The sequence below is a fragment of the Cervus canadensis genome, chromosome X (genome assembly GCF_019320065.1).
Source record: "Cervus canadensis isolate Bull #8, Minnesota chromosome X, ASM1932006v1, whole genome shotgun sequence".
Lineage (NCBI taxonomy): Eukaryota > Metazoa > Chordata > Mammalia > Artiodactyla > Cervidae > Cervus > Cervus canadensis.
In genome coordinates, this window is record NC_057419.1 from 118,964,313 (window position 1) to 118,991,823 (window position 27,511).

Here is a 27,511-nt window from a genome sequence, read left to right on the forward strand (position 1 = left end):
GGCAAATGTATATTATTCAGGATAGTAAAAATAATTCAGGCATGACATCATCATGGAAAATATTGTTGGACTTTACAAAGGTGAGTGCCTGAATACAGGGGTGGGCAGTGACTGGAGGGCATTTAGGGTTCAGGGAGGGTTTTGTTTGCTTGTATTTGGTTTTGTGTTTGTTAACAGGAGGGAGGTCTGGAGTGTGTCTGTAAACTACTGGCAACATTCTAGTAGAGAGGGAAGGGCTATCAGAAGGAGCAAGGCCCAGAAGAGATAGGATCCAAAGCTTGAGTGGAGGCACTGAGCTTTGATAAGGACAGGTTCATTTCTCCTATACAGGGATGTTAGGTGGAGAAGATGGGTATGGGTTGGTGGATAAGTTGGTAAGAAGACTTTATTAAGTATCCCCTATGTGTAGCACACAGGCCCTGCCTTCTAGGGGCTAACAGTATTAGGCAAAAATGTGAGCAGATAATCATAACATAGATTGATTTTTTTATTAGTTGGAAGCTAATTACTTTACAATATTGTAGTGGTTTTTGTCATACATTGACACATAACATAGATTTAGAATAAGAAAGAAATTCGGTATATTGTGGGAATTACTGGGAAGTGTGCCCAGTATGGTGATAGTTTCAGGAAAAGCTTCCTGGAGAAGGCAGTCTCCTTCTATAGAATGGGACATATGATGGAATGAAGTAGCATTCACCAGATTAGAGAAAAGTGAAGAGCACTCAAGTGAAAAAGAATAACATAAGCAAAGGCACGAGGGGGTGAAAAAGCTTGTTTGGTGCAGGGAAACATAAGCAGCTCGGGACTGATAGAGCAGAAAGTTAAGGAGTGACAGGAGACAAGAAAGCAGGAAGTCAGGCAGGGGCCTGATGGTCGAGCTCTGTCGTGTGAAAGATCTCCAGTTTTATGGCATTGGCCCTGAGGAGCTGTTGAGTTTTAGACAAGAATATAAAGCAGTTGGGTTGAATTTTAAGTAACCACTCGGTTGGCTGTGAGGAGAATGGATTTCAGGGAAAGCAGACTAGAAAGAGACCATTTCAAAGACTTTTTAATAATCCACATGAGAGATGGTGGGAGTCCACATAAGGGCAGTAGTGCTGCTGATTAAGAAGAAGTAAGCACAGTATTAAAATGCTTATGTGTGTTTAATTACATCACGTTACCCTTCACAATAATCTTATGAGGTGGGTACTAGTAATATTTCCATTTTACAGAGAAAGAAATGGAGATTTAAAAGAGGTGAAGTTTCTTGCTTGAGATTACATAGTTAATAAGTAGTAGAGGCAGAATTTGAGCCCCAGATCTCTCTGATTGGAGAATTCTGATTCCGGAGCCCAAGCTCTTAATACCATCATTGTATAGCTTCCTAACAGGAAGGTGATGAAGAGTAGGGAACAGACTGAAAGCATAAAGTCAAACTTGGTGGGGTGTGGTGGTGACCGATTGGAGGAAGAACATAGGAGAGGGGCGAAGATGACTTTCTGATTTTCATCTTGTGTGGTAGATGGTAATACACCCCCAGGTGAGAGAGACATTGCAAGAGGAAGACCTAGTTTAAGGGGGACATGACATTTCATTTTGGACTGTTAAGTATGAACTGGAATATCTGTGTGGATAGGCCCTAAGGGCAGTGTTGGATACACGACTGTAATGTTCAGAGGAGGCTCAGATATGGACTGGGGAGTCGTCCACATACGAGTCAGAATTGAGACCATGAGAGTAGGTGAGCCCCCCCCCCCCCATGGAGAACTGAGGGAGTCATGTCAGAAGAGGAGTGAAGCAAAGATGGAGCCCTGCGGAACCCAAATTTCAGGAAACAGGCTTAAGAAAAAGTGTCCTAAAAGGAGACTAGGAAAGAAGTATTAAAAGGGCAGGATGAGGTGAGCCCAGGGCGGGGGCCAGGGTTGGAGAGAGTTTCAAGAAGGAGGATGTGAGCCAGAGTGTTACCACAGCAAAAGAATCTGCTAACAAAGGAATTCTAAAATGACCCATTACATTTAGCTGTTCAGATATCATGGTGAAGTTAGAAAAGAGGAGAAACTACTCTTTCCGAAAGTTTAAATGACAAAACGGGGATGGCATTGGGCAGCAGCTGGAGGAGGACATACGTAGAATCAAAAGTGGGCCATTTAGGATGGGGCAGACTTAAACATGTCAGTGGGCTAAGGTAGAAGATGTCACGAGAGAGATGGGGGAATGAGCAGCTGACTAACAGGAGAGAGAGGAAGGGATAAGAGTCAGGCATAGAAACGAGACAGAAAGGCCACCTCACCCCAGTAACTGGAAGAGAGGAAGTGAAGTCTGTATTCAGGGGTTAGGAGGTGGGAACCATTATGGGAAGCTGAGGAAGCTCACATCTAACGGCTTCACTTGTGTTTGCAGTAAACTAGGATACCAGGTGGGTTACCTGAGAGGTTTGAGTCGAGGGGTTGGATTGAGGAGGGAGGTTACCCAGGACAAATCAAAGGTGGCTACAGTAGCTACTCACCCATCCCATCTGTTTATATCATGGCCTCCTGGACAGCTTGACTCGGTGCACCTGTCATATGTTTCTAGCACTACCTGCCCTGTCCTTATTAGAGCGTTTCTCACGCTTGATTATAGTGCTTATTAAATTATCTGTCTTGGCTGCTGCACTCTGAAGGCAGCAAGGTATCTGTTTTTCTCAACATTGTGTCCCCAGCCCTTAGCACAGCACTTGACACGTGAAAGTGCTATTCACTCAGTCATGTCCGACTCTTCGTGACACCATGACTATATCGCCAATCAGGCTTCTCTGTCCATGGAATTCTCCAGGCAAGAATACTGGAGTGGGTTGCCATTCTCTTTTCCAGGGGAACTTCCCAGCCCAGGGATCGAACCCACATCTCCCACATTGCAGACAGATTCCTTACCATCTGTGCCACCAGGGAAGCCTAACACATACTAGGTGTTTAATAAATATGTCTTGAATGAATGGTCTCACTGCTCATAAGGAGCAGAGAGGAGCCAGAAACCCCGGTCTCCCTGACTGCAAAACTCAAGCTCTTAATCATAAGGAGCAGGGTTCATGGAAATGAAGGATGCTGGCAAGAGCATGGTTTGAGAGATCTACCATTGGCCCAGACTAGATGGAATGGAACAGCCCACTGGGTAAATGGAGAAAATCAGAAGCAAGGAAAGGTGCCACCAGTGGGACTGAGAGAAAGCTGGAAGGATGGCAGACTGTGGCCAAAGAGTGAGATATTTGATGTGGAAGTTTATAAGAGAGGATTTGGATGTTGCTTGGAGGAAAAATATGAGGCAGGTACCAAGGACTTCAGTGACTGAGGGGTGACCAAGAGCAGGCCAGATAACACTTGAGTTGTAAGGGATATAGGTCAGTGTCCTTCAGAGGGGATGAGGGTTCGAGAGTAACTCGGAACCATCAGCAGCTATAATCCTCTCCTTGTGATGGGGAGGAGTGTGGGTGAGTGAGCAATCTGTACATATAAGCTGTCCTCTGCGGGTGGGGGGAGCTCAGGTTTAGTGAAAGCTAGAAATTGGGAGAAAGCATCCTATAAGAATGTCAAGAGAGTTGTTGTTAACAATGAGAGAGTTGTTAACAAAGAAGTAAGGGTCCCTGGACTTCCCTGGTGGTCCAGTGGCTAAGACCGTGCTCCCAATGCAAGGGACTCGGGTTCAATCCCTGGTCAGGAAACTAGATCCTATGTGCCACAACTAAGAGTTTGGAGGCCACAACTAGGACCCAGCGCTGCCACTTTTTTTTTTTTTTTTTTAAAGAAGGGTTCCAAAGAGGCAGGCAGAAAAGTCTGTTCCTCTTCTCCATTCCCACAAATTGGGCATGAGCTTTGGGACACTAGGAACTTACTGTGATGTTGGCCACTTAGGAAATTATGACTCCTTGAAGAAATTGGTACCAGTGATTAGGTTTCTTAAGGATCACCTTAGGTCAAGAAGTAACTCTTCTCATTGGGCTGATGACTGCCAGGTACAGGGTTTTTTGGAGGGTGATGGAAGTGTTCCAGAATTATATAATGATGATGGTCGCACAACTTGTGAATATACTAAAACCCACTGAATTGTACACTTAAAATGGTGAATTGTATGTTGTGTGAGTGATATCTCAATAAAAATTTTTTAAAGTGAATTTATCCCTTTCTGTGTGTGTATGTTTGGCGGGACCAGGTAGTACAGCTGGATGTGAGAGGCAATGTGGCAAAACTTAATGATGGCTCTCAAATAACCTATGAAAAGTGCTTGATTGCAACAGGTGAGTACTTCTGGAGATAGCTTCATTCCCCGGTAGAGCTCCCTCAAGTTTTAGTGTAAAGACATTACTAAGAAAACTGAAACCCAGACTCTGAAGTGGATGTCTTCCCTTGATGCAAAGCGTGGCTAGCTAACTACAAGCATCTGAGCAATAGCCCTTCTGGACAGTCCTTACTGTTCCCTCTGCTAAAGGCAGGGATGGCTATTGAAAAGGGTTGCCTTTTTTTCCCTTGCCCTTCTTCACCTTTGCCCTCTGCCCTGAAAGTGATATAACCTCATGGCTTCATTGCCACTTTCAACCAGAAATCAAGAGAGGGGTTTGAAGCAGTTGCTTCAACAAACATGACTGTGCTTTCTGGTGAATCCTCACGAAAAAGTAGAAGAGAATGGGAGCAAAAAGTGAGGCCTTCTGGCCATCTACAGGGAGGGTGGGCCCTTTGAAGAGAGACTCTCAAATCTGCTTTTCAAAGGAAATTGATAAAAGCCTGCTGCGGGGATGAGTGGAAAGAAAACAAAGCCTTGTAGCGAGCTGATGCTGCTGTTGGGCCAGCTCCTGCTTGTTGGGCTAAAGGGTTTTTCTCCTCTGATTTCCAGGAGGCACTCCAAGAAGTCTCTCTGCCATTGATAGGGCTGGAGCGGAGGTGAAGAGTAGAACAACACTTTTCAGAAAGGTAATTGTCAGCTTTAGTGCTTTTGTCAGTTTTGAAGAGGTAGCATAATCTTGGGGCCCCAAGTACCCACCTGGGAATTGGGAGATCTGGGTTCTATCTGTGGCTCTTCTACAGACTTATTATCTGGCCTTGAGCAAATCACTTCCTCTCTCTGCACCTCAAATACCTCACTCAAGAGTTTTGAGCTCCTAGGTGAAAAATACATTTAGCGTTTTTTATTGCTTTTTATAGTTCCTTCCGATTTCCCTTCCACAGTTGTTTTTTTTCTTTTTTACTGATGCATTTGAGTCACTGGAACTCCTTAGAGCCTCTTGGCATTTTTCACTGCAAATGCTATTGTGGAGACTGGGGAGAAAAGTTAAGAGTACCTAAGTGAAAAAGAGGAAAGAGTTGCTTCTTAACACCATGTTCTACTTATGAAAACTGAAAAATTTCAGCCACTTTTATAGGTATTTGAAAAGATTTTTACTATCCTTTAAGTTCTTAATACAACAAGGTTTGTCAGCCTTAGCACTCTTGGCATTTTGGACTGGATAACTGTTTGTGGTGAGGGGCTGTCTTGTGCATTGTAGGGTGTTTAGCAGTGTCTGTGGACTCCACCCACTAGCTTCAAGTAGTACCTCCCCACCCTAACTGTGACAGCCAAAAATGTCACAGACAATGTCAGATGTTCCCTGGGGGAGAGGGGGCATGCCTGTCTCTAGTTGAGAGCTACTAATAGAGTGTTACATTGGAGAAAGAAATTTGCATCAATAAAATAGAAGCTGTAATTGAGCCACTTCATACAAGGAGAAGATTTTATGTGCAAATTACTGTTGTCAAAGATTTATCAGAAAATATTTCCTAGTATTATCATTGTATACCCCTTTGAGAAATCAATGGATTAAACTGGTGTGATTCTACAGATCGAAGACTTTAGAACCTTAGAGAAGATTTCCCGGGAAGTCAAGTCGATTACGATTATTGGTGGGGGCTTTCTTGGTAGCGAACTGGCCTGTGCTCTTGGCAGAAAGGGTGAGTATTGGGGAGTGACCTCCATTTTCTTTCTCTGTCTTTTTTTTCTTTTACTTTCTCTGGTTTTATAGCACATGCTTTGCATAGATGCATTTGCTAGCATCAGTAGAAAGGGGTCAATTAAGGTTTACGTGATGAAAAACTAATCACGGAGCTTAGGTCTGATGTGGGTCACCTTAGTGATTGAAAGGCTGTCATCCAAGCAGCTGAGCAGTGCCGCTTTCTTTCCTTTCCTCTCACCTCTAGGCCAGAACTCCTTAGAAATAAAATATTAAGGAAAGTGAGTTTTTAAGATGGTAGGGGCAATGTAGACTAAAGAACTGCATGTATCTTTGAACTGCTGCTCCCCGTAAAAGTCAAAGACTTCTTTCCGACACATGATGGTTCACAGCTTGACTGATCTGTGAGTTCCAGTTCAAATGTTTCACGGCAATCATTTTTTTTCTTAGCATGATTTTTCAGCTGTGTGAAATCATAGCATCTTCTCAGGAGGGTGCATACTATTCAGAGCTTGGAAGGCACTGTGTAAGCCTAGGTGTAAGTGCACTGAGTTCACTGTATGTCCCTGAATTCAGGGACAAGTTCTGGCACCTGTTGTGTTTGCCATGTGAGTGGCCTTGTGCCCTAGTGGCCCAGAAATGTGTGCTCCGGCCCAGGTCACGGCCTTGCCCTGTGTGCAGTAGATGGCTCCCGCTGGCCCCTTTACTTCTCTTCCTGGGATTGGCCTTTGCCTCCTGCTTTACCTACTCTGTTTTTTCTTCCCAGCTCGAGCCTCAGGCACAGAAGTGATTCAGCTTTTCCCTGAGAAAGGAAATATGGGGAAAGTCCTCCCCGAATACCTCAGCAACTGGACCATGGAAAAAGTCCAACGAGGTAGAGACACTCTTTCCATATGCTCCCACTCTTGCCTAGAGTTAGTTAGAACTGGCAGAGTTTGCTTCTTTGGGAACCCCCTGTACATAAGCCTTACCAGCTGCCAGGTGAGAAGTTTCCACCATTCTCCTGTCAGCTGGCTTCATGTAGGTGTTATGAATCTGATGCAGCAGATTCCTGGAAGAGCCGGAAATGAACTGTGGGTGTGGGTGCCGGTGGCTCTTTAAGGCCGCCTGTGTGCTGACGAGTCCTGGTTTTGTGGGGGTGCCTCTCGTCTTTTGTGAAGGTGGTGGGCACACAGGCTCAGCCTCAGGTCTCATTTGCCTTCACAGAGGGGGTTAAGGTGCTGCCCAGTGCTATTGTGCAATCAGTTGGAGTCAGCGGTGGCAGGTTACTCATCAAGCTGAAAGATGGCCGGAAGGTAAGAAGGGGAAGACAGGCGGCCAGAAGACCTTCCAACCCTGCCCTGCCCTGCCCTGCCCTGTTTCCTCATTCTTATTCCTTCATTTGATACCCATAGATTAGTTGTCTTGGCAGTCGCCATTAACTTGTCATAATTTTCTGAATGAACTGTCCTCTACTAAAATAAGAATGATGGGACCCGGCGTAGACACCTGGGAACCATTTCCCATAGCCCCTTCCTGTGTGTGTCACACATTTTTGAGACCTTCTAGGGTGGCAGATTTCTGTTCGGATGGAAGGGGGTATGTATGTGTGCAGGGGTGACACGTTATGAAATGGAACTTAGAACCTTTTTATCAGAGTTAAAATCAGTGATTTTTTGGTAAAGCCCCAACTTTTAATGATGTGATGTACAGTTGCTCCAACCGTAGGTATACGAGGAAACTGTGATCATTGACTGAATTCTTTCTGTCCTCAGGTAGAAACTGACCACATAGTGGCAGCCGTGGGCCTGGAGCCCAATGTTGAGTTGGCCAAGACTGGTGGATTAGAGATAGACTCTGATTTTGGCGGCTTCAGGGTAAACGCAGAGCTCCAGGCCCGCTCTAACATCTGGGTGGTAAGTGTGTGGTGATGGCTGGACCAGACGCAGTGCGTTGGCTCGGGCCTGGGCGCAGGTCTGCCCGGTGTTGCTCAGAGATTCAGCAGCAGCTTTCTAAAATAGGGTCTCCATGTTTGGAAGCGGAGGATAGACAGCAGAAGCTTGTGAACTGTTCGGTTTACAGGATCAGGTCTGGCCTCACGCCACAAGCTTCTGGAAAAGGAAGCGAATGGCGCACATGGCCACAGAAGTAGGCCTCTCCCGGTTCCGCTGTTGGCAGCGGCCATCAGCATCCCCTTGACGGGCGTGTGTGCAGCTTTCAGACTGATCTGCTGTTCCTTTTGCCTGAACACGAGTCCAGTTTTGTAACATTCTCTGGAAAGGAAAATTACTCCATTTTCATTTTCCTTGAGTACTATTTTTAGGTGTTTTTAAAAATCTGTTACAACACAAACAGGACTATAGTATGTAGGAACATGAGGTAATTTCCCTATTGTTAGATCATAACAAGTGTATTGTGTTTGATTATGGACTCTGCAACCAAGGACGTAGGAACTTTGAAGGGTGTTTTTCCCTTAAAGCTTTTTTTTTTAAAGATACAATGTACTGGATTTTTCACAATTGTTATAAAAGCAATACATGCTCTGTGTGGAAAACGCAGCCCAAAAGGAGAAAGGGAGTCCTCTGCAGCAACCACGGATATTTGGGTGTATTTCCTTCCCTTCATTTCCTAGCACATAGGTGTTTTTCTTTGTTGTAGACAGTCATGGCAAGTGTACTATGTATAAACCTTTGCATTCTTTTCTCTTTCACTTAACGTTCAAATGTAAGTTTTTTCCACATTACTTCCAATTCTGAGAACAGTGTAATGACTGTATAATACTCCATTTGGTGGATCTCAGAGTTTATCTCGCCACTGCTCATGTGTTGGGTTTTTAGGTTGCTTTGGGGGTGTCTGAATAGCCACAAAGATGAACAAAGAGTGAGAGCTAACATGCCACCACATCCTCCGTGAAGCTGGCCTTGTTCACCTCCAGCCGGGGGCGGGGCGGGGGGGGGTCCTCTCACTGCATTCCTCTTGTGTGGCACACCATCGTGTGCAACAGTGCCATACCTTCCTCAGCGCTTGTGCACTCCTCGTGGGCAGGGTCTGTGTCAGGCATGTCTCTTCAGCTCAGACAGTATGGTGCTCTGTACAGAGTAAATACTCTGGAAATACTTGCTGAATGAATGAATGAATATTGAATGACCAAAAAAGAAATCTCACCTTGGAAAAGATTTCTAGGTAAGAGGCAGTCACATCTAAAAACTGGTTTCCACACAAGAAAAAATATTCTGCAAATCCTGGTTATTAAATACCCTGTTTCTGCTAAAGGGCAGAACAAGAAGAAATAAGTGCAAGCTGGAGCATGCAGGACTGAGGTTAGCTTTGGAGAAGCATCTGATGTATTTTTAAAAATGGAAGTGTACCTGTTTTTGATATTGTAGGTATGATTCCGACCTGTGGATGGAAAATGTTAGTTAACGTCACAAGCATTTTTTTGAACCCCCAAAGTTTATTTTCTGTCCTTAACTTGCTTTTTTTTAAATCATGTGCTCATGTAACATATTTGTCTCCAAAGGCAGGAGATGCCGCATGTTTCTACGATATAAAGTTGGGTAGGAGGCGGGTAGAGCACCATGATCATGCTGTTGTGAGCGGAAGATTGGCTGGAGAGAATATGACTGGAGCTGCTAAACCGTACTGGCATCAGTCAATGTTCTGGTAATAGTTTTGTGCCTTGAGGACTCAATCGGTTAGAACACAGAATTAATGGAGCCAGAGTCATATGGTTTGGTTTCCTGGTTGGCCAGTTAGCTTCATACAGAGGGTAAAAAAATTGCATCTCATGTCTGTGCATTCTACCCCTGAGCCATCTTCTGGTAAAAGGGTTCCATTCGACCTAAGTTTGAACAGGTGAATGAATGGAGATAGCACTAGAACTTCTGCTAAAATAGCTCAGGGTTGGAGCTACAGTAGGTAGGACAGAAGTGTGCTCTTAGATACAGACAGAAGTATATTTTCTTTGTTCTTTGCTGCTGACTCTCAGGAGCCCAACCTACTGACAAAGACAGCCCACTCATATAACCCTTGAAATAAGCAATTAAGAGTCAGACAAATATAGGCAACTTTCTGGATAGTGAAAAGTTAGCAATGGATATTCCTGAGTACTGGAGCTGGCCCTGTTTGGCCCACTCTCATCTTAATTTGAAAGATGGGATACATAAAAAAAAACTCAAGGTTTCAGAAACCTCTAAGCCGTTCCTGTTGAGAAAATTCTCAGCTGATGGGAGTACATTTCAGGATTATCACACACAGTTTCATGAGTGGGCAGCAAAACAAATAATAGATGGATCTCGGGGTCAACATGTGTAAGATAATACACTTAGGAAAAGAATAGCTCTACAATTATCAGTTTCCAGGAACAGAATCCAAGAAGTCACTGTAGACTGTTCCCTGAAGACACCAGTCCAATGAGTTTCTGTGGCCAAGAAGATAACAAAATATAGGGCCCCAGAAACAAAACAGCTCAAGTCGCTGAGATGATTACAAAACCATGGCATGCCTCTGCCACCAATATTCTGTGAACTTCCTAGCATGATGATGATAGGAAAAGCTTCCAAGAAGAACAAAGAAAATAAAATGACCAAGTGAGCCAAGGTGCCTCTGTATAGAAAGCATTTCAGCTTTGAGAAAATGAAAGCTAAGAGGAAATAATACAATACAAAGTAAGGTAAGGAAGTTTATCAGTTAATAAAACCACAAAATATTTCACATTCTGAGTTCCATAAATATGGAGCACTCTTTGAAGTTTCAAAAAGGCAGCTTTGAAAAGAGGTAAAGGGAAGTAGTGAATAGTAAATGTGGGGATGCCGTCCCACCCCAGATGTGGTGTATGGTATATATAAAATGATACATGATAAAATTTTAAAACATATAGATTGCAGTATGGATCTACGATATGCATAGTGGCTTGTTAAGGAAAAATTAAAACTGTTTGGGCTAATCGTGCTTTCTCACAGTTGTCCCCAGATGCCCTAGCAGGCGAGAGATCACTTTGGGATTTCTCTTGCTACCAGGTTCTTTGGTTGGCACGAAAGCACGGTTGTTGTCTTAGAGAAAACATTCTGCCACATAATTCTTGACAGTCCTCTGACAGAACACCTTCTCTCTCCTTCCTCAGGAGTGATTTGGGCCCCGATGTTGGCTATGAAGCGATTGGTCTGGTGGACAGTAGCTTGCCCACAGTCGGTGTTTTTGCAAAAGCAACTGCACAGGACAACCCCAAATCTGCCACAGAGCAGTCAGGTAAGGAAGCCCAGCCTCTTCTCATGAAGAGTACTGAGAAGCCGTGGTCCAAATCCTCCCGAACAAGGGCTTTCGGTATTGGCCAGGGGTAACTGTGTGAAAGCCGCTCTTCATGGTGTGCTTTAAAATACACCAGACCCGAAGTCCTTACTCTTTAGTGGTCTGAGAGCTGGTGAAATCAGGTATCCTTGTCAGAGCATAGATAGATACAGTGGGTGTTATCCTAGACTCTGGATGGTAGGTAACTCAATTACTCTGGAAGTCTAGTTTTTCTGGATGGACTAGGAAGACTGGTGTGATGAAGAAAACTTGTGCTTTTTCAGTGCCCCTCCCCTTTTTTTTTTGCTTCCTGCTGATCCCAAGCACTAGGCCCAAGAACCTTAGTGTGGGACCTGCTCCCTTCCTTGTGCCTTGGACAGTGAAGAACTGGGCTGAGTACTTCTTCCATACTCAGTTGCTCAGTCATGTCTGATTCTTCACGACCCCATGGACTGTAGCCCACCAGGCTCCTGGGATTTTCCAGGCAAGAATATTGGAGTGGGTTGCCATGCCCTCCTCCAGGGGATCTTCCTGACCCAGGGATTGAACCTGTATCTCCTGTATGGGCAGACAGATTCTTTACAGGGCCACCTGGGAAGCCCAGGTAGTTCTTGAACTGCCTCTAGTTCCAGTTGTCAGATCTGAACACCAGGTTTTCTTTAGACAGGAGGCAAAGAACATCTCTCTTGAAATGAATGTCTCTCCCACACACATCTCTTTCATTAACTCCCAGGCCTCTTCTCTCTCCCTTCGTGACCTTGGCTGAAGTTATTTAACCTTTGTGTCCTCCTATTAGAGGCATTTTAAGGACAAATTGCTCTTTAAGAAGGAGAAAGCAAGACATTATATGGATATGAGGGTCTTGTTCATGTATAATCTAAGTGGATTATGTTATTACTCCTTAATTTGGCCCTCTCCTGGGAAGTGGATCCTCGGAGGAGGATCCAGGGACTTATAAACTCCAGGTCACTGCTCTGTCCACTGGGCAGTATTACCTGAAGCCTGGTTCTCAGAAGACAAAGTACCCTCTCCCCAGGCTGCTGCCACCACCCCACCCAGGAGGAAACACTTGCACTACGGTTTTTCCATTTGGAAGTGCCTTCTGCTTTGGCCAGAGTGTCTCTAGTGGTGCTAAGAGAACTTTCTGCCATAGTGGCAGTGTTCTGTCTCTGTCTGAAACATTAGCCACTCACCACATATGGCTCTTCAGCACTTGAAATGTGGTTAGTGCAAACGTGCTACGTCGCTTCAGTCATATCCTAGGAATTTCCCAGGCAAGAATACTGGAATGGATTGCCATTTCCTCCTCCAGGGGATCTTCCCGACCCAGGGATCAAACCCACATCTTTTATGTCTGTCTCTGGCACTGGCAGGTGGGTTCTTTACCACTAGTGCCACCTGGGAAGCTCAAGAAGAAAGGCTTCCCTGACCGGGAATCAAACCCGAGCCTCAGTGGTGAGAGCACTGAATCCTAACCACTAGACCACCAGGGAGCGTTGGGTTTCACAAATGAACTGGTTTGGCAAATGAGGAACTGGATTTTACATTTTTTGTCCAATTTTAGGGAAAATTAAACTTCAATTGTGAATTAATTATAATTAGGATAACTATATGTGACTAGTGGCTATTGTACTGACCGTAGCTCTAGAATGTTTCTCAGAGGACAATAACAAGTCTTCTGTAATTTGAAAAAGATACCAGGAAGTATCTGTAGAGTCAATTTAAAATGAGATAGGAAGTTTGGGGTCAGACTGACCCAGTGCCCAGCAGCTGGCAAGGAAGAGCTTTTGTTGGCTCTATCAATAGAGAGGGGCTGGAGAAGACCAGTGTTTACTGAGGCGGCATAGAAAAACAAATCTAGAAGCAGCCTGAAGCAGGTGTTGAAAGATACTTGCCTTCTAGAATTTCCAAGCGCATAATAAGTGACTTTGTTTTGTTTTGACTTTGCTTGTTTGTTCGGGGGGTTGGCCACAGGCACTGGTATCCGATCAGAGAGCGAGACAGAGTCTGAGGCCTCGGACATCCCTGTTCCTCCCAGCAACCCTGCAGTCCCCCAGGTCCCCACCCAAGGGGAGGACTATGGCAAAGGTGTCATCTTCTACCTCAGGGACAAAGTGGTGGTGGGGATCGTACTGTGGAACATCTTCAACCGGATGCCAATAGCACGGAAGGTAGGTGCTGGCAGAGCTCTGAGAGGAAGATGGGGGTGTGGGCGGAAGGCGCTCCTGTGACTTCGTCAGGTGCCCTGCCATGTACTGTCCTCCCAGGTCAGACTGGGCCTGAGCAGAACAAGGTGTCGCCTTGGCTCAGGAATGTTTCTTTCTTTCTTTTTTTTTTAAAGGAATGTTTCTTTTTCACTTGGGACACGGTTGGGTGGCCTGGGCATTGGCACATGCTCACTTGGGCTTTGCAGAAAGCCATCCCCACAACTCCCTCCTGGTGTGGAGTGGGGGCTGGCCTGGCCCGCACACACACACACAGTGAGTTAGACTCCTTGTTCCTCTGTCCCTCAGATTATTAAGGACGGTGAGCAACATGAAGATCTCAATGAAGTAGCCAAGCTCTTCAACATTCATGAAGACTGAAGCCCTCGCCCTGGGTAGCAGGCAGGCCCTTGGCTGTCCCTGAGAACAACTTAGATGAGTAAAGGAGCATTTTTTTTTTATTCAGCAGACTTCCTCTGAATGTATGGGTATGAATGATCAAGTCCTTTGTGAATATTTCAACCATGTAGGCAAATTCTTAATGTTCACATCATTAAATAAAACCTGATTCTTCTAATTTAAATTCTCTTCTCTTTGAAAGGGAGCGAGTGGGTGAATGGAGGAAAGCTGTGTGAATGAGAGGGCAGACCAGTTGGAGCCATTCCCAAATAGACCATCTTCCTCGGCCTCCTACTCCCTGCTTCACACTCTCAGCTTCTTTCAGTTTCCTGAACTTCTCCCTCGCCTTCCCGCCTCTCTGTACAGACCTGCTGTGGCCTCTGCCCGCAGAACTTGACCCCTCTCCCCTCCTCTGGGGAAAATCACCGTCTCTGAAGACTTTCCTGATCCTCCCAAGCCTGTTCCTTGCCTACATGTCCCCCTGCTGCTCTGCAGCTTCCTGGAAGCCAGAACTCTGGCTTTCCTGTCTTCTCACGGTTCTCTCCAGAGCTGGGCACAGGGTCTGGCTCATAGTAGGTGCTTAGTGAAACATTGAATGAGCACACACATAAACATGTGGACTCCACTCTGCTTTACCTGGGACACCTCCCCTGTGTACCCCCTAGCCCAGAACTGAATTGGTCGTGGGAGGGGAGGGCAGAAAAGACATTTACTGCAAATGGAAACAGAGATTTGGAGACTGGTGCTTCAGGGCTAAGCTTGGAGTCTGACTCATGGAGGGATCTTGGTCTCTTCAACTCCTCCACTCACTGTCCCCCAAACTGGAAATTGCCCTCCCCTATCCCCTTTTATCTCAAATAGGCTTATAGGCAAGCCTCATCTTATAGATGATTTCCTGGGAAGAGAAGTCAAAGTTTCATAAATCAACTCATCTTTTACATTTCAAATTACTTAACTTTTAAAAATCAAATATTAATTTCTATTAAGAGGAAAGTTTTACTACTTTCAAGAGTCCTATTGGGAATCTTTTTCTAAAGAGAGAATAATTATCAGGCTGGATTTTGTTATCAATATTGGGTTTGTTTAAAGGGAGTAGCAGCTACAATGAAATCCCTTCTAGACACTAGAACGGGACACATGTCCACTTTAAGAATTAGCTGCACTAGAACAGCTTCTTACCATATATATACACGTTTAGTGAAATATGATCTGAGGCATGACATATCTACATCCATAGGTAGAAAACTCATCTAGTATTCTGTGAAACGGGACTTATTATATAGTAATTGCTGCTTACAGAGATGGTACCAAGACACTGTAAGATCCTGAAGCATTTCACAAATCACTTTTTAAAAAGATCAAATTGTGATTTGCCTTGTTTCACTGTTAGGTGCAGTTTAGTCTAATTCTTTGACAGTTGTCATCCTTGCATGGAATGTCATAATAATTCAGTTAACTAAAATGAAAGGATCTGTTCTTCTATTCAGTGTTCATTGAGTACCTACTAGGAGCCCTGTAGATGGCAGAATAGGAAGATGGAGAAAACATGGCTACTTCTCTTAAGGAGCTGCTGGTGGCAGTGAGGAAAGCAGACACATGAACCCAGAAGCATAACATAGTCAGTTGTGTCCACAGGAAGATACAAAAAGCCCTGTAGACATGCCAAGAAGGGAGATCAGCCAGAGCACCCATCCTTTGTCAATCGCTGCTGCTGAATCACTTCCTAACGCATCACTTGGTCCACATCCCCCCACCCTACAGCCTGTGGGTCAACATACACTGACACCCTGTCATTAGTCACATCAAGTCCTGACCTCGGCCCCCTCTGCCCTGGGGACCATCTTTGCACATGCATGCGCACACACACATAAACATCTGGTTTATCTCCACTTTTAAACTTTTGTTTGTGCTCTTCACATTTGAAACACCGCCCCGGTTCCCTTCTACGTATCTAAATCCTGCTTATCTTTCAAGGCCCGGATGAAATCCCACCGTGGTGACGTCCCAGCTGGACTAGTGCCCACATGTGATTTCATCTCTGAACTTCAGTTGCACTCACTGCCTTTGAACTTGATTGTGCTTTAAGTAGTCTCATTATTGGTGTTCATTCCCTAAATTGGCTGTAAGCTCTCCCAGAGCAGAGACTTTCTCCTCAGGATGGGGACAACGTTCCCTATCCCCCCCCAAAACCCTGGCAAAGTGCTGACCAAGTCCTTGGTTGCTGGATGATGCTAGATAACGGGGCTTATTGTAAAAATGAGCCTCTTCCTTGGGGCCTCAGATCTCTGTAATCCAGGTTATCAGACCGTTACTTCACCCGCCGCCACTTAGTCCAGGATGTGTGTCATCTGTCTGGGTCCCCAAGGATCAAAAGGAACAAATCCAAGGACCAATTTCTGACTACAGACGAGGTTTGGCCCTCGATAGCTGGCCTGTGATTAGCTGGGCCACAACACAGCGCAGTACAGGGCTGGTCACACCCTGTGAAGTTGGGGCTCTGCCAAAATATCAAGCTTTTGGGGCTCACCCACTTGACCTCAGCCTCACTTCTCTTTGCCATTTTACAAATGATACCTGGTGTACCTCGGCCCCACTTCAGGGTGGTGCCCGGCCACCTGTAGGACATACATGGTGAGAGATGGCCTCGTACTTGAGCTGGAAAGTTGGACCTGAGGGGAGGGAGTGTGTTTGATTGGAAAGGGGTCATAGTAAGCCTCGTAGTGGAGGATGAGGTCAACATGTGGGACTTTCTTCTTGTTGTTCTAATCAACAGGGCCTGTTTTGGAGACAAGAGGCTTAGGGCAGAAAGGGATGGGGGTGGGGAACCCACAGTGATCTAGCAGGCTGCTTCCTTGAAGGAAAACCAGCAGCTCCTCTAGAGACCCGTTTAGACAAAGGAACTCTCCCCTCCCTTCCACCACTGCCCCTTCCCGTTCCCGCTCCTCACTCCTTGCAAGTTTGGCTGCCACAATATCCCCTCTGTCCTTCCCTGACTCCACCTGAAGCCTGGTACCCTTGCTGTCCAAGAGATTGCTGGGGCTCCATTCCAGTGCCCTGTGCTCTGGGCAGAGGGAAAGTCCTGCCGGCCCCAGAGGTGAAGTAAGACTGCCTCTGGCCTCTTTCCCATCTTATCAGGGAATTTCTGGCGGGCACGGACACATGTAAACAAAACCACACACAGAGACACACAGCCCAGGCCAGTGATGACGTTCCCCTGCCTGGCTGGTTCTACAGATGGGTGTGACTGGGTCAGAGTACAGGGAGAGTCTGAATATTTAAATACTGGACAGCCAATTCCTGGTTGGAAAACAGGGATCATCTCAAAATGAACATTTTGAGAAAGAGAAACGCAGCCCCCTGACACCTGGAAGCTGGCCTGGGACTGTCAGCAAGGCCTTGGTGTCACTAAAAACTCCCCACTGGGCCTGGGTGTGCTGTTGAATGTAAACAGGTTCATGGGACATTAGCAGCATACGAGGCCACCCTGACCATGGTGGATGAAGCCAAAAACAAGACTACTCCAGAATCATGTGTGAACAGGGGCAAAAAAGAAAAAAAAAAGCCAAACACTGCCCAAACCACAGAAATGAGCAAACACCACCCTCCATCCTGGCTAATCTAAGTGACTACTGCTTCCTTACCAATTACAGATTAAGCCGCACTCCGGTCTGCCCTCCTATTGGATATGATTTTTTCAGTAAGACACTTCCTGACAGCATCCAATTCAGAGTAAAGCCTGGCTTCCTTAACCCCTCCCCCAAATCACCCAGCCTGGCCTGAATTCTACAAGTCCTTCCCAGCACCCTCTTCCTGAGACACCCCATGGTTCCCCAGGGCGCACATCCTCTCTCACTGCAGCCTTTGGCTGGTAGGTGTTGACAATTTGGTGGTAGCCAAAATACCTTCAGGAGGCCCACTGTGAGTTTTGCCTAGTCTCATACTTTCCTGAAGATCTTTCCTGGTCCTGGTGGAGTGTCCAAGGTCTGTGTCAGTTGGAGAAGCCCAGGAGTCACATCTGGTGTGTGGACAGAGGTGCCTGGCTCCCAGGCAGTTTCCCGCCTGTGCTCTCGTGGCATTTGCAGGGCAACACAGAAATGCTTCTGAAGGAGCACCCAATGTGGGTGTTGAATTTATGAATACATACATACATTTGTAAATGGATTTATTGGTCAGCTAGCAAACATACGGCATAACTTACTGCATGCTGTGGGACAACAAGCCCCAGAGATAAGACGATGAGTAATACACAGTCCCTGCCCTCAGTGGCTTTATAACCTAATGGCAGACAGACAGGTCATCGGGAACCATCAGTGCAAGAGAGGTGCTGGGAGTATGATGTGTGAGTTCACATCAGATCTTCATCACTCCTCGGATTACTGTTCTGCTTCCATCTAGTCCAAGCTTTTCCTCCACTGACCGAATCATGGTTCTTCCTCCATTCTCGTACCTTCTCTCATCTCTAGGAATAGGACATGAGTCTGTTTACTTAAACTCTCAGCAGCCTCATCTATAAAATGAAGGGAAACAGATCATCCCTCCACCCTCAGCTCTAACCTCCTGTGTATGGAAAAGTCTCTCAGATGCTCACCCAGGACTTCCTTCAGTTCTCCACAGACTCACTTGCCTTTCATCCCTAGGGTCTACAGCAGATGCTAATGGGACCCCAAACCCTTGGCAAATGTTTCCCCACATTGCTTCTGCTATCCCTTTGACTCAACAGATTGTTTTTGTGGTTGTTTTAGTTTAAGGCTTATGACTTAGCAAGTTACATGTAATTGACATAGCAAGTTACACCTAGACCTAGGCCCCTAGAAATTGCTCCTTGCCAGATTTGCTCTCCATGGAGAGTTTGACAGCCTTAAAACTGCTTCATGAAAGGTGGCATCCTTTAGCCCCTAAAAAAGGCTGGCTTCAAGCCCAAAATTGCCCCAGGAAGGCTTTATGGTGAGACTGTTCTCAGCCATGATCCTAGCACTATGTTCCTACCCAACCATTCAGTGGCTCCCAATCCCCAACAAACACACCCTGCAGAGCTGGCTGGTGAAGAGCCACCTTAATCAAGCAGCTTTCAACTTGAGGCTGAGATAATGAATGCAGAAAACCCCCTTCATACCACATAAACCTCAAGTCTCCAGACTAGTTTGCAGGCCCCCTTTGCTCCTTAGTACATTGCCATTTCCACATCAGCCATGGCCTTGGCAGAGCCCTGCCCCAAAATGCAGTGACAAGTGGGCCAGGAAGCTTGCAATCTTCACCACCCAAACCTTACTGTAGAGACAAAAGGAACTGCATACAGGGTAAGAAAGAAAATCAGCACTGTGATTTGCTGGGTGGGAAAGGATGCTTAGGGCTTCCCAGTTGGTGCTAGTAGTAAAGAACCCGCCTGCCAATGCTATAGACTTAATAGATGCAGGTTCAATTCCTGGGTTGGGAAGATCCCCTGGAGGAGGGCACGGCAAGCCACTCTGGTATTCTTGCCTTGAGAATCCCATGGATAGAGGAGCCTGGGGGCCTATAGTCTCCTAGGGTCGCAAAGAGTCCGGTGCAACTGAGGTAGCAAGTACCTACATACACATGCAAATAATGCTTAAGGATCTCTGTCCCTCCAGAGGGAAAGGGGAGCTTTAGGTGTTTCAGAGCAGGCTGCAGAGCCCTGCCAACTTGAAGCCTTCTCTGGCCCAGGCCTGAGGTCCTCTGCCACCTTTGTTGAAACTAATTTCTGGTCTCCCACTCCAGTGGGAGTCCTCAAACTAGTGGCACAGTGCAGGGGCAAAGACTGGTGGTGAAAACAGAGAATCCTTGGCCTCAAAGTCACCCCTAACTCAGCCTGGCCTGCGCCAGTACCAAGTCATAGGAGGAAGGCCACAGCGACCTCGCAGGCATTTGATCAGCTTAATGGACGAAGGAAACTGGCAGGCTACAGTCCATGGGGCCATAAAGAGTGGGACACGACTGAACGACTTCACTAATGCCCGGGTCGAGGGCAGCTCAAGGCTCAGAGCGCTCGGCGTTTGTCCCCTTGGTGGCGCCAGCCCTTGTGCTGGCTGTTCGCGGGAACAGGAGGTTCCAGAGATTTCAGCTTCCAAGCGAACTCCCCAGCCAGTCCTGAAGCCCCGAGGCCTCCTGGGTGAGGTGGATAATTGCAAAAGGATACCCGGATGGGAGTTTTGCCCACAGTTGCAAAAGCGCACTTCCCTCCGGGGCAGCCCCCGTGCGCCCCAGAAGAGCGGGGTCGGCAGGGGCAGAGCGCAGAGACCTTAACGCGGACTCCCGCCCGCCCTTCCTCTCCCAGCTACCCCAACAGGCCCTTCCCTGGGAGTCCGGAGCCGCCCCTGCTCGCCCGACGGGGCGCAAGGAAGGGAGGGAGGTGCGGGAAAGAAGGGATGGCGGGGAAGTTTCAAGGGGTGTGCCGGGGACGGGGGAGGATTCTCATGAGTCAGCGGATCGCGCTCGGCGTGACTTCACTGCTTCGCGAGAAGAGGCGCCTGGGGCAGAAGGCCGCAGGAGTGGAAGGTCCGAGCGCCGGGCGGGGCGCGGGACGGGGCTAGGCGCTGGCCAGGCCGTTCGAGGCCGGGCGGCGCCAGGAGGCAGCGGGCGAGTGGGGAGCGCTCGGGGCCGCGGAGCCGACCTCTCCCCTCTCCTCCTCCTCCGCCCGTTCGGCCTCCTGTTCCCGCCTCGGCCCGAGACGTGGCGCGCGTTCCGCCTGCAGGTGGCGCTGCAGAGGCGCACTGCTGGGGTCGGGGTGGAGAGCTCGGGCCCCCGCGGGGAGCCCAGGGGTGCGGGGCGAGAGGAAGGCTGCAGGGGCTGCCACGACCCCACTGTCCCTCGGGCCCGGCGCTCCCACCCGAGCGGCGGCAGAGTCCGGAAAGCCGACCAGCAGCGCTAGCGTCCAGGCGTGGGGCTGCCTGGTGCGCGCTTCAGGGTCCCTCGGGCCACCTCCTGGGCCCTGCAGAGCTTGGGGAGACTCGCCTCCAGCCAAGAGACCGCGGTTTAGGGGCAGCGTTTGCTCTCCAGGGACGGCGCTCTTGACCCGCGGGCAGTAGAATGGAAACTTTGAGTCGCGTCTCGGGCGTTAGGAGTGGGTTTCCCTGAACAGCCATTCTCCAGCCTGGCTCCCATGAGACCAAGGATGCGTCTTCTGCAGAAGGACAAGCTGTGGCCGGGGTTGGGGAGCAGTCTGAGACCAGGGCCCGTGCTGGAGGAGGGACGCGGCCTCGGCCTTGGGCTGGATGGAGGGCGACGGTTAGGGATTCCGTGCTTGTCAATCCGGAATTCAGCAGCTATGTAAGAAAAAAGGCCAAGAGGCCCATCTGGGGCTCAGACGTGCAGCCTAGGCCTCGGTTGATAGAGCTTCGTGCCCTACTTCTGTGCAGGCCCTGAGCTCTAGAAGTTATGATGCCGCTGACCTTCCCCTGTTGGTTCATGGTTATGTGGTAGCTGGTTAGTTAGCATATTGAGAGTATCAGGGCACAAAAATAACCTGTGGCCAGACACCTTTAAGCTGAAAAAAAAAAAAAGCTGTTGGGGGCGCAGGCCTCACCCTTTCCAGACGCTCCAGTGGCTGACTTTTCCCATGATACAACTTTACATATAAATGCGTGCTTAGAGTATGTCTCCCTTATAGGTACAAAGATGTACACACTGTGCCCTGCACTAGGGTTCTGGGTGTGTCTTGTCCTCTATCAGTACAGCTCCCCTGCTTTCAGGATGTCCAAAACCATCTGAGAAAGTTATCTAAGGATTTTCCATAAAGAAAAGGAAAGGGAGAAAAAAAAGAAAAAACCCCAAAGGATCCGAAACGTTCCCAGGTTTCACTGTGTGCCAGGAGAAATACCGTCTGTCTCCCGCCCAGACCTCAGAGCCCGGGCCTCCTTCCTACAGGGCGGTGCCCAGCTATTCCTGGAAACCCCCTCCTTTCTACCAACCCCCTCCCCAAGGTGTCTCCTCCCAGAGCACGACCTAGGAAAATGATCGTATTGTCCAAGCTTGATGTCCCCTGTCCCTCTGTCTGACCTGCCGCAGTCCTCAGCCTGCCCCCTCCCTTGATGCCCGCACGCTTGCTTCTTCTCCCCGAGCTAGTGGGGCCTCTCCCTCCAGCCTGGCCCGTGGGCCCCACCAGGTGACTGGGAGAGGATCTGATATACTAATTTGTGTTAATATGATAATGGGTACTAATGGGGTCACGTGCTAACCACGGCCTCAAGCCCAAGCCGGGGCTGCAGGAATAGGGATTCCAGGCTGACTAATCTCCACGGCTGGCTGGAGAAGGGGAAGCGTGGGACCCGGGACCATCCCAGGGTGCTGCCGCTTCGAGCTGCCGCCTCGGTTTCAGTTTCATCCTTGGCTGACACTTTCCTCCGACGAGAGGAATTGCTTTGGTTTCCCTCCAACCCCTCTCCCCTCCGCGCCTCCCCCCCCCCTTCCCTTCGACTGCTAGCTTCCCTCAGCCAGCCCTTCGCTTCGTGAGGGGAGAGATGGGAAGATAATTTGGCAGCGATGAGGAAAAAATGTACACGTGGACACCCTCAGATGCACAGGCTCACACACCACACTGCCTTGCAGACACACACATGCATACTCCCTCCACAAACACACACGCGTTCGCGAGGGGACTTGACACACCCAAGAGTCAAGCGCGTGTGTATGTACATGTGTGCGTGTGCACACCCGCACACCAGCCCCAGTTACACCCACACTCTGAGGGACACATGGACTCACACATAGGCAGGCAAGGCCCTCCAGAGACCCATCCCACATACAGACCCACACGCACACTCACACACTCTCACACAGAAACCAGCAGCAGCAGCCCAGTTGGATGGCTTCCTCAAAAGAGGGCTGGAAAGTTTGTTTGCTGCCAGCGAAGGGGCCTAGACATTCCGTGAAATGACTCATACTGCACCTTTATAGACATTAAATGTTGTATTTTTCTGAATTCAACAACAACAACAACAACAAGTACCCTCGCCCCCTGTCCTGGGGGCAGGGGGGTGAACTGAAGAGTGCCTGCAGGCCTCACGGGCCTCCGTCTAGCGTCCAGCGTGTGGCTCAGGCTTGTCCTCGCCTCCATATGGGATGGGGCGACCTTGAAAGGGCAGAATCCTCTACATCCTGTTACAAGCCTCAGCCCAGGACCGCCCCTTGGCAGGATGTGCAGTGGGTGACATTGGGAGCTAAACCCCCCTCATAGCCTCTCCCCATCACTCCCCTGCCTGCCCAGTTCCGAGGACCTGGAGTCAGCCCCAGTGTCCCCACTTGGTGCTCCAGAAAAAGGCTTTCCTTTTCTCTCCCCTGCATTCAAGCACCCCTGCCCTGTGCTCTCCTGTGTCGGTCATTACTGCCTTCTCCCTGCACAACTCCAGGGGGCGCCATTTGCCGTATGTAATACCAGCACCCCATGTAATGTGACTGGGGCTCCCTCCTCTCTCCTGAGCCTCCTCTCCATCTGAGGAGGGAATGCCCAGCTCTGTGGCTGCTTGTGACCCTCTCTTCCCCCAACACCCCACACACTCAAGGGCCACAGAAGTCACTTGGTGCTCTCTCCAGCAAGGCCTCCACAGGCTGGCGTCCATCTGCCTCTCTGTCTCACTCCCTGGTCCCTAACAGCAGCTTTGATCCCAGGCCTCCCTAGGCCCACTGGTGTTTCCTGCAGCATGGAGGGGTGGCACCTTCAGAGTGTAACTTGGAATCCCCTCAGGGCCGTGGGCACAGCAAGGTGGCCCGCCACACAAGATGGGTGCTGGGGCAGCAGATGTCGGGGGTTGAGGGGTTAACTCTGGTTCCACTGGACGATTGCCAAAAAATTCTGGATACTGTGCTGCTTCTGATAGGTGCCCCAGAGCAGGCGCCTGTTCTCGGCTTTTCTCCAAGGGACTTTTCCAGGCTGAGCCTAGGCCTCAAGATAGGGGCTAGGGACCAGTGGGATTAGAGACTCCAGAGGCCTTGCCCTCAGTTACTGAACTCTGTCTGAAGCCAGTTCTTCCTTGTTTTTTTTGCAAATGAACCAACAGGATTGGGTCCCTCCCCCTCCACCCACCCTCCAGATCTCCGCCAACCCAGAGGCACAGAATCTGTTTTCCCCAATACTAGGCCGGCTCCCCTTGCTTTGCGAGCAGTGGGGACAGCGCCTCCCAGCTGCCCCTGGGCCCCGAGCGGACACACAGAACACTTGGTCAGAGTCCGTGGCACCTCCTCTATGGGGCTGTCATCTTCCTCCAGGCAGGCGCCTGAGCTGCTGTCTGGCCTAAGAAGTGAAACCCAGCACTCCTCTGAAATGTTGTAGGGGCTCTCAGGATGCCAGGGCCTGTCCCAGTAAAGGTCTGGAGGGGAAAGGTAAAGTTCTCCATTTTAATGAGAGCAGGGGTTGGGGAGGGGTAGGACTGAGAGAGGCTTTCCCAGAGCCCCAGCCAAGGAAGGTGGCTGGCCAGAACATGATCTGTGAAGTTGCTCCCAACTATATCCTCCCACCTGCATGCCTGTGCTTTGGCCTAGGCCCCTCAGCCCAGTTGCCCGCCCCCTCCCCCCAGTATGAGCCAGACAAGGAGCACTTTGGTATAACCTATCCCAAAGAATTCTTCTCTTTTGCAGCTACTCAACAATCTTTTGAGAACAAAAACTCCTTATGAGGCCCAACCACAATCTGTCCGTCATTTAAATCTATCTAAGGCCTCATCAGGTCAATCCAATAGAGGTGAATCTGAAGTTACTGAACAGAGGAAAGACTGCTGGCTGTAGAGAAAGGATTAGAGGGGACATCTCCGCTTTACAGGGGAGAGGACTCCTCTTAAACCATAACTTCTAAAAATAAATAAATAAATAAACCATAACTTCTCTCCTGCCTTTTGAATATGGTTCACATTCTGAAAGTCTGATGGACAGGCGACCTTCCTAGCATGTGTCTGTGATGGAAAGTAAGGGCCATGGCCACGGAGGCTGCGCACTGTGGTATTTCGTTCTGGCCACAGGTTTGAATAGAAGTTATTGAGGCTAAGGGATTGAGGGAAGCGGGGTGTGGGGGTGGAGGGGGGGGGAACTAGCCGGCCACCTTGTCCCCAGAGCACCTGGGGTGATTTGCAGGAGAACATAGGCCATCACGCGCTGCTTAAAAGAGGCGACATAGAGGGGCTGAGAAAGTGGCCAAGGCGGAAAGGCAAGTGGAGCGCAGAAGCGGGGAGGTGGCCCTACACAGGCTCTGGACAGCCAGGGGGTCCCACCTCTCCCCAGGGGACCCCGGTGCCGAGGCCCGAAAGGATCAGACTGGGGCTGGAGAGTGGGGGGAAACAGGGCTGGAAGGAGGGAAGCTGAGAGGGCACGCTGGATGGCACAGCCTGGGCATACACAGGGAATTCCTGCCAAGTCGGGGAATGAGCCGTTGGCACAGACAGGGTGGCTGTCGTCAGGAGTGGTGATCTCAGCCGCTGGCCCCACCTGGCTGGGGCTCACCCCACGTCGAGGGCTGGGGAGCAGCAAGGTCATTGGAACGGCAGCCTGGCTGACCTGGAGTCAGGAAGGTCATTCAGGTGGCCTAGGGCTCCCTCAGGCGAGGTCAGCGCCAGGTTCCCATCAAGGGGGTGGGGTTTGCTTTGACTGTACCTCCCAGGTCACGGGGCTGCGGTTAGTTTCTAGTGGCTGCGGATGGTGGGAACTTCTGGGATTCCCACAAGCCATGGGCTGTGGGTCACTGGGAGGCATCAGGGCTGTGAGCAGGTCCTCAAGGTGCCCGTGCCGTCCTCTCTCCCTGCCCTTCCCAAGAGGAAGACCTCTCCTCTAGCACTTCCAAACCTTGAGGCCTCGAGCTTGGTTTAAACCACACTCATAGGAGGCAGCCACCATTCTCAGCAGCTTCCAGCCTGGCACACTTTCTCCCAAGAGCTGGGTTGAGAAAAACGAGATGAGACAGAGATGATGCTAAAGGCAGCTAACGTTTATTGAGGGCTTACTAAGCACCAGGCACTGCCATAGACAGACTATCTCATTCAAGCCTCCTCACAGCCTTGGGAGATAGATTATTATCCTCAATTTAAAAATAAGGAAAGTCAGGCTCGGAGAGTTTAAGCGACTTGCCCAAAGACACACACAGTCGGTAAATGGTGAAGCTGGAATAGGAACCCAGGTCTGTCCGATGTTAGAGACCTCTGAACTCTTAGCAAAATGGGAAAGCCTGTGTCTGCCTCCTCCCCCAGCGCGCGCGTGTGTGTATGTGTGTGTGTGAAGGTCAAAGTAAAGGCCTCTTAGGGATGGCTAAGACCTACCACAATTTTGAAAGGGGAGCCTCACTGGCAGAAAAATTGCGTCTTCAGACCCAGAATCCCCTGGGGAAAGTGTGTTCATTTACAAGAGAAAAGGAGTGGAAATTTGCTCTGGGCACTTCTTTCAGGGGCTTAACTTTAGGTGGCCGAGAGGTCTGAAGGTGTTCGGGTGCCCCAGTCCAGCCCCTAGGTCTCTCCCTGGAAACCGGTAACCCATAGCTACCTTCGCCAGCGTCACCCACCACTCCCGTTCCCCAGTCCTGTGTCAGGGCCTCTCCTTTCCCCAGGCTGGGGAAGCAGACGTGCTGGTGGCTGAGCAGGCCCCTGGACCTCAGGTCCTTAGTCCACCCCACCCCCGCAGAGGGCCCCCCTCCCCTGGGGCCCTTTCCGCTTTGCTGCGCTCTGCGGAGGAGGGAGATGCCGGCTGAGGCCTGGCGGGGCCCCTCCTCCAGACCATGTAGAGCCAGAAGTGACAATTCCCAGTCAGCTCCCTCCTAGGGCCTCCTAGGTGGGGGAGGGGTGGGGTGGGGTGGGTGGGGGAGGGGTGGGTGGGGTGGGGGAAGGGTGGAGGGGGGAGGGGTGGGTGGGGGCGGGGCGGGGGCTGGAATGGATGCTGAGGCACTTCAGAGGACAGGGTAAGGGGGAGGTAGAATGGGCTGGGGTTCAAAGATACCTCAAGCAGAGAAGCCTGGCTCTGGATAGAAGGGGGCATGAGTTTTTCTGCAGCACCCTAACTCTGGGTACATTTGCACCTGCTGCACCAGCCCCTCTCCCCCCAATCCTTCCCCGCATTCGTATCCTCCTGGCCTCCGTCATCCGGAGCCCTAGGCTCGACCTCCTTAAGAAATCCCCAAAACTCTCTAGTCGCGCCAAGTGCACGAGGCATTTGGCCCGGGATTCCGCGGTGTCTGGCATATCATCCCCGAACTGGATCCTCCGGGCATCTCCCGGCCTCACCCACCCGCTCGGCCCGCCCTCGCGCAGGTCCGCCGCACGGCAGGCGCTCAATAACAGTCGGGAGCGCCGGGCTGAGGCCAAAGCCGGTAAGCGCGAGGAACCGAGGGGGCCGGATATAGCCATCCGGAGTCCCCCGGGAATGGAGTGATTTTGTTTTTGTTTTTCTATGAGACACGGTGTGGGGCATCCCGGCCGGAGCTGCGGGCCCCGGGACGCGCCACGTGGGGGGCGCTGGGCGCGCGACGCGAGCTCCTCGGGAGCCGGGTTCTCGCCGTCCCCCGGGGGCCAGCGAGCCGGGAGGGGAAGGAGAGGCCGCGCGGGCCCCTGGCACGGCTCCCCCTGCCGTGCTGGCGACCGCGGCGGGCCGGGGGTGGAGGGGCGCTGTTTCCACCAAGACGCCTCGTCCCTCCCTCTCGCCCTCCCCCACCCCGCCCGCCCGCCGTCCCTCCCGTCGGTCCCTCCCTCCGGCTCTTCCCTCCCTCCCGCCCTGCCTCCTTCGC

The 27,511-nt window shown here is 49.8% G+C and overlaps 1 protein-coding gene and 1 non-coding gene across 2 annotated transcripts in view; one reads left to right on the forward strand and one right to left on the reverse strand.

Annotated features, from left to right (window-relative positions):
• Window positions 1–13,990, forward strand: part of AIFM1 (apoptosis inducing factor mitochondria associated 1) — a 28,540-nt gene extending 14,550 nt beyond the window's left edge. The window contains exons 7-16 of the mRNA XM_043460143.1: window positions 4,171–4,255; window positions 4,849–4,925; window positions 5,831–5,939; window positions 6,705–6,812; window positions 7,145–7,233; window positions 7,693–7,833; window positions 9,438–9,580; window positions 11,040–11,164; window positions 13,178–13,374; window positions 13,717–13,990. Coding sequence (XP_043316078.1) covers window positions 4,171–4,255; window positions 4,849–4,925; window positions 5,831–5,939; window positions 6,705–6,812; window positions 7,145–7,233; window positions 7,693–7,833; window positions 9,438–9,580; window positions 11,040–11,164; window positions 13,178–13,374; window positions 13,717–13,788 — 1,146 coding nt within the window. The 3' untranslated portion in view covers window positions 13,789–13,990. The remainder of the gene's footprint in view (window positions 1–4,170; window positions 4,256–4,848; window positions 4,926–5,830; window positions 5,940–6,704; window positions 6,813–7,144; window positions 7,234–7,692; window positions 7,834–9,437; window positions 9,581–11,039; window positions 11,165–13,177; window positions 13,375–13,716) is intronic.
• Window positions 12,625–12,696, reverse strand: TRNAE-CUC. The gene has a single exon. It is a non-coding gene; the product is annotated as a tRNA-Glu (tRNA).
• Window positions 13,991–27,511: the final 13,521 nt, after the last annotated feature.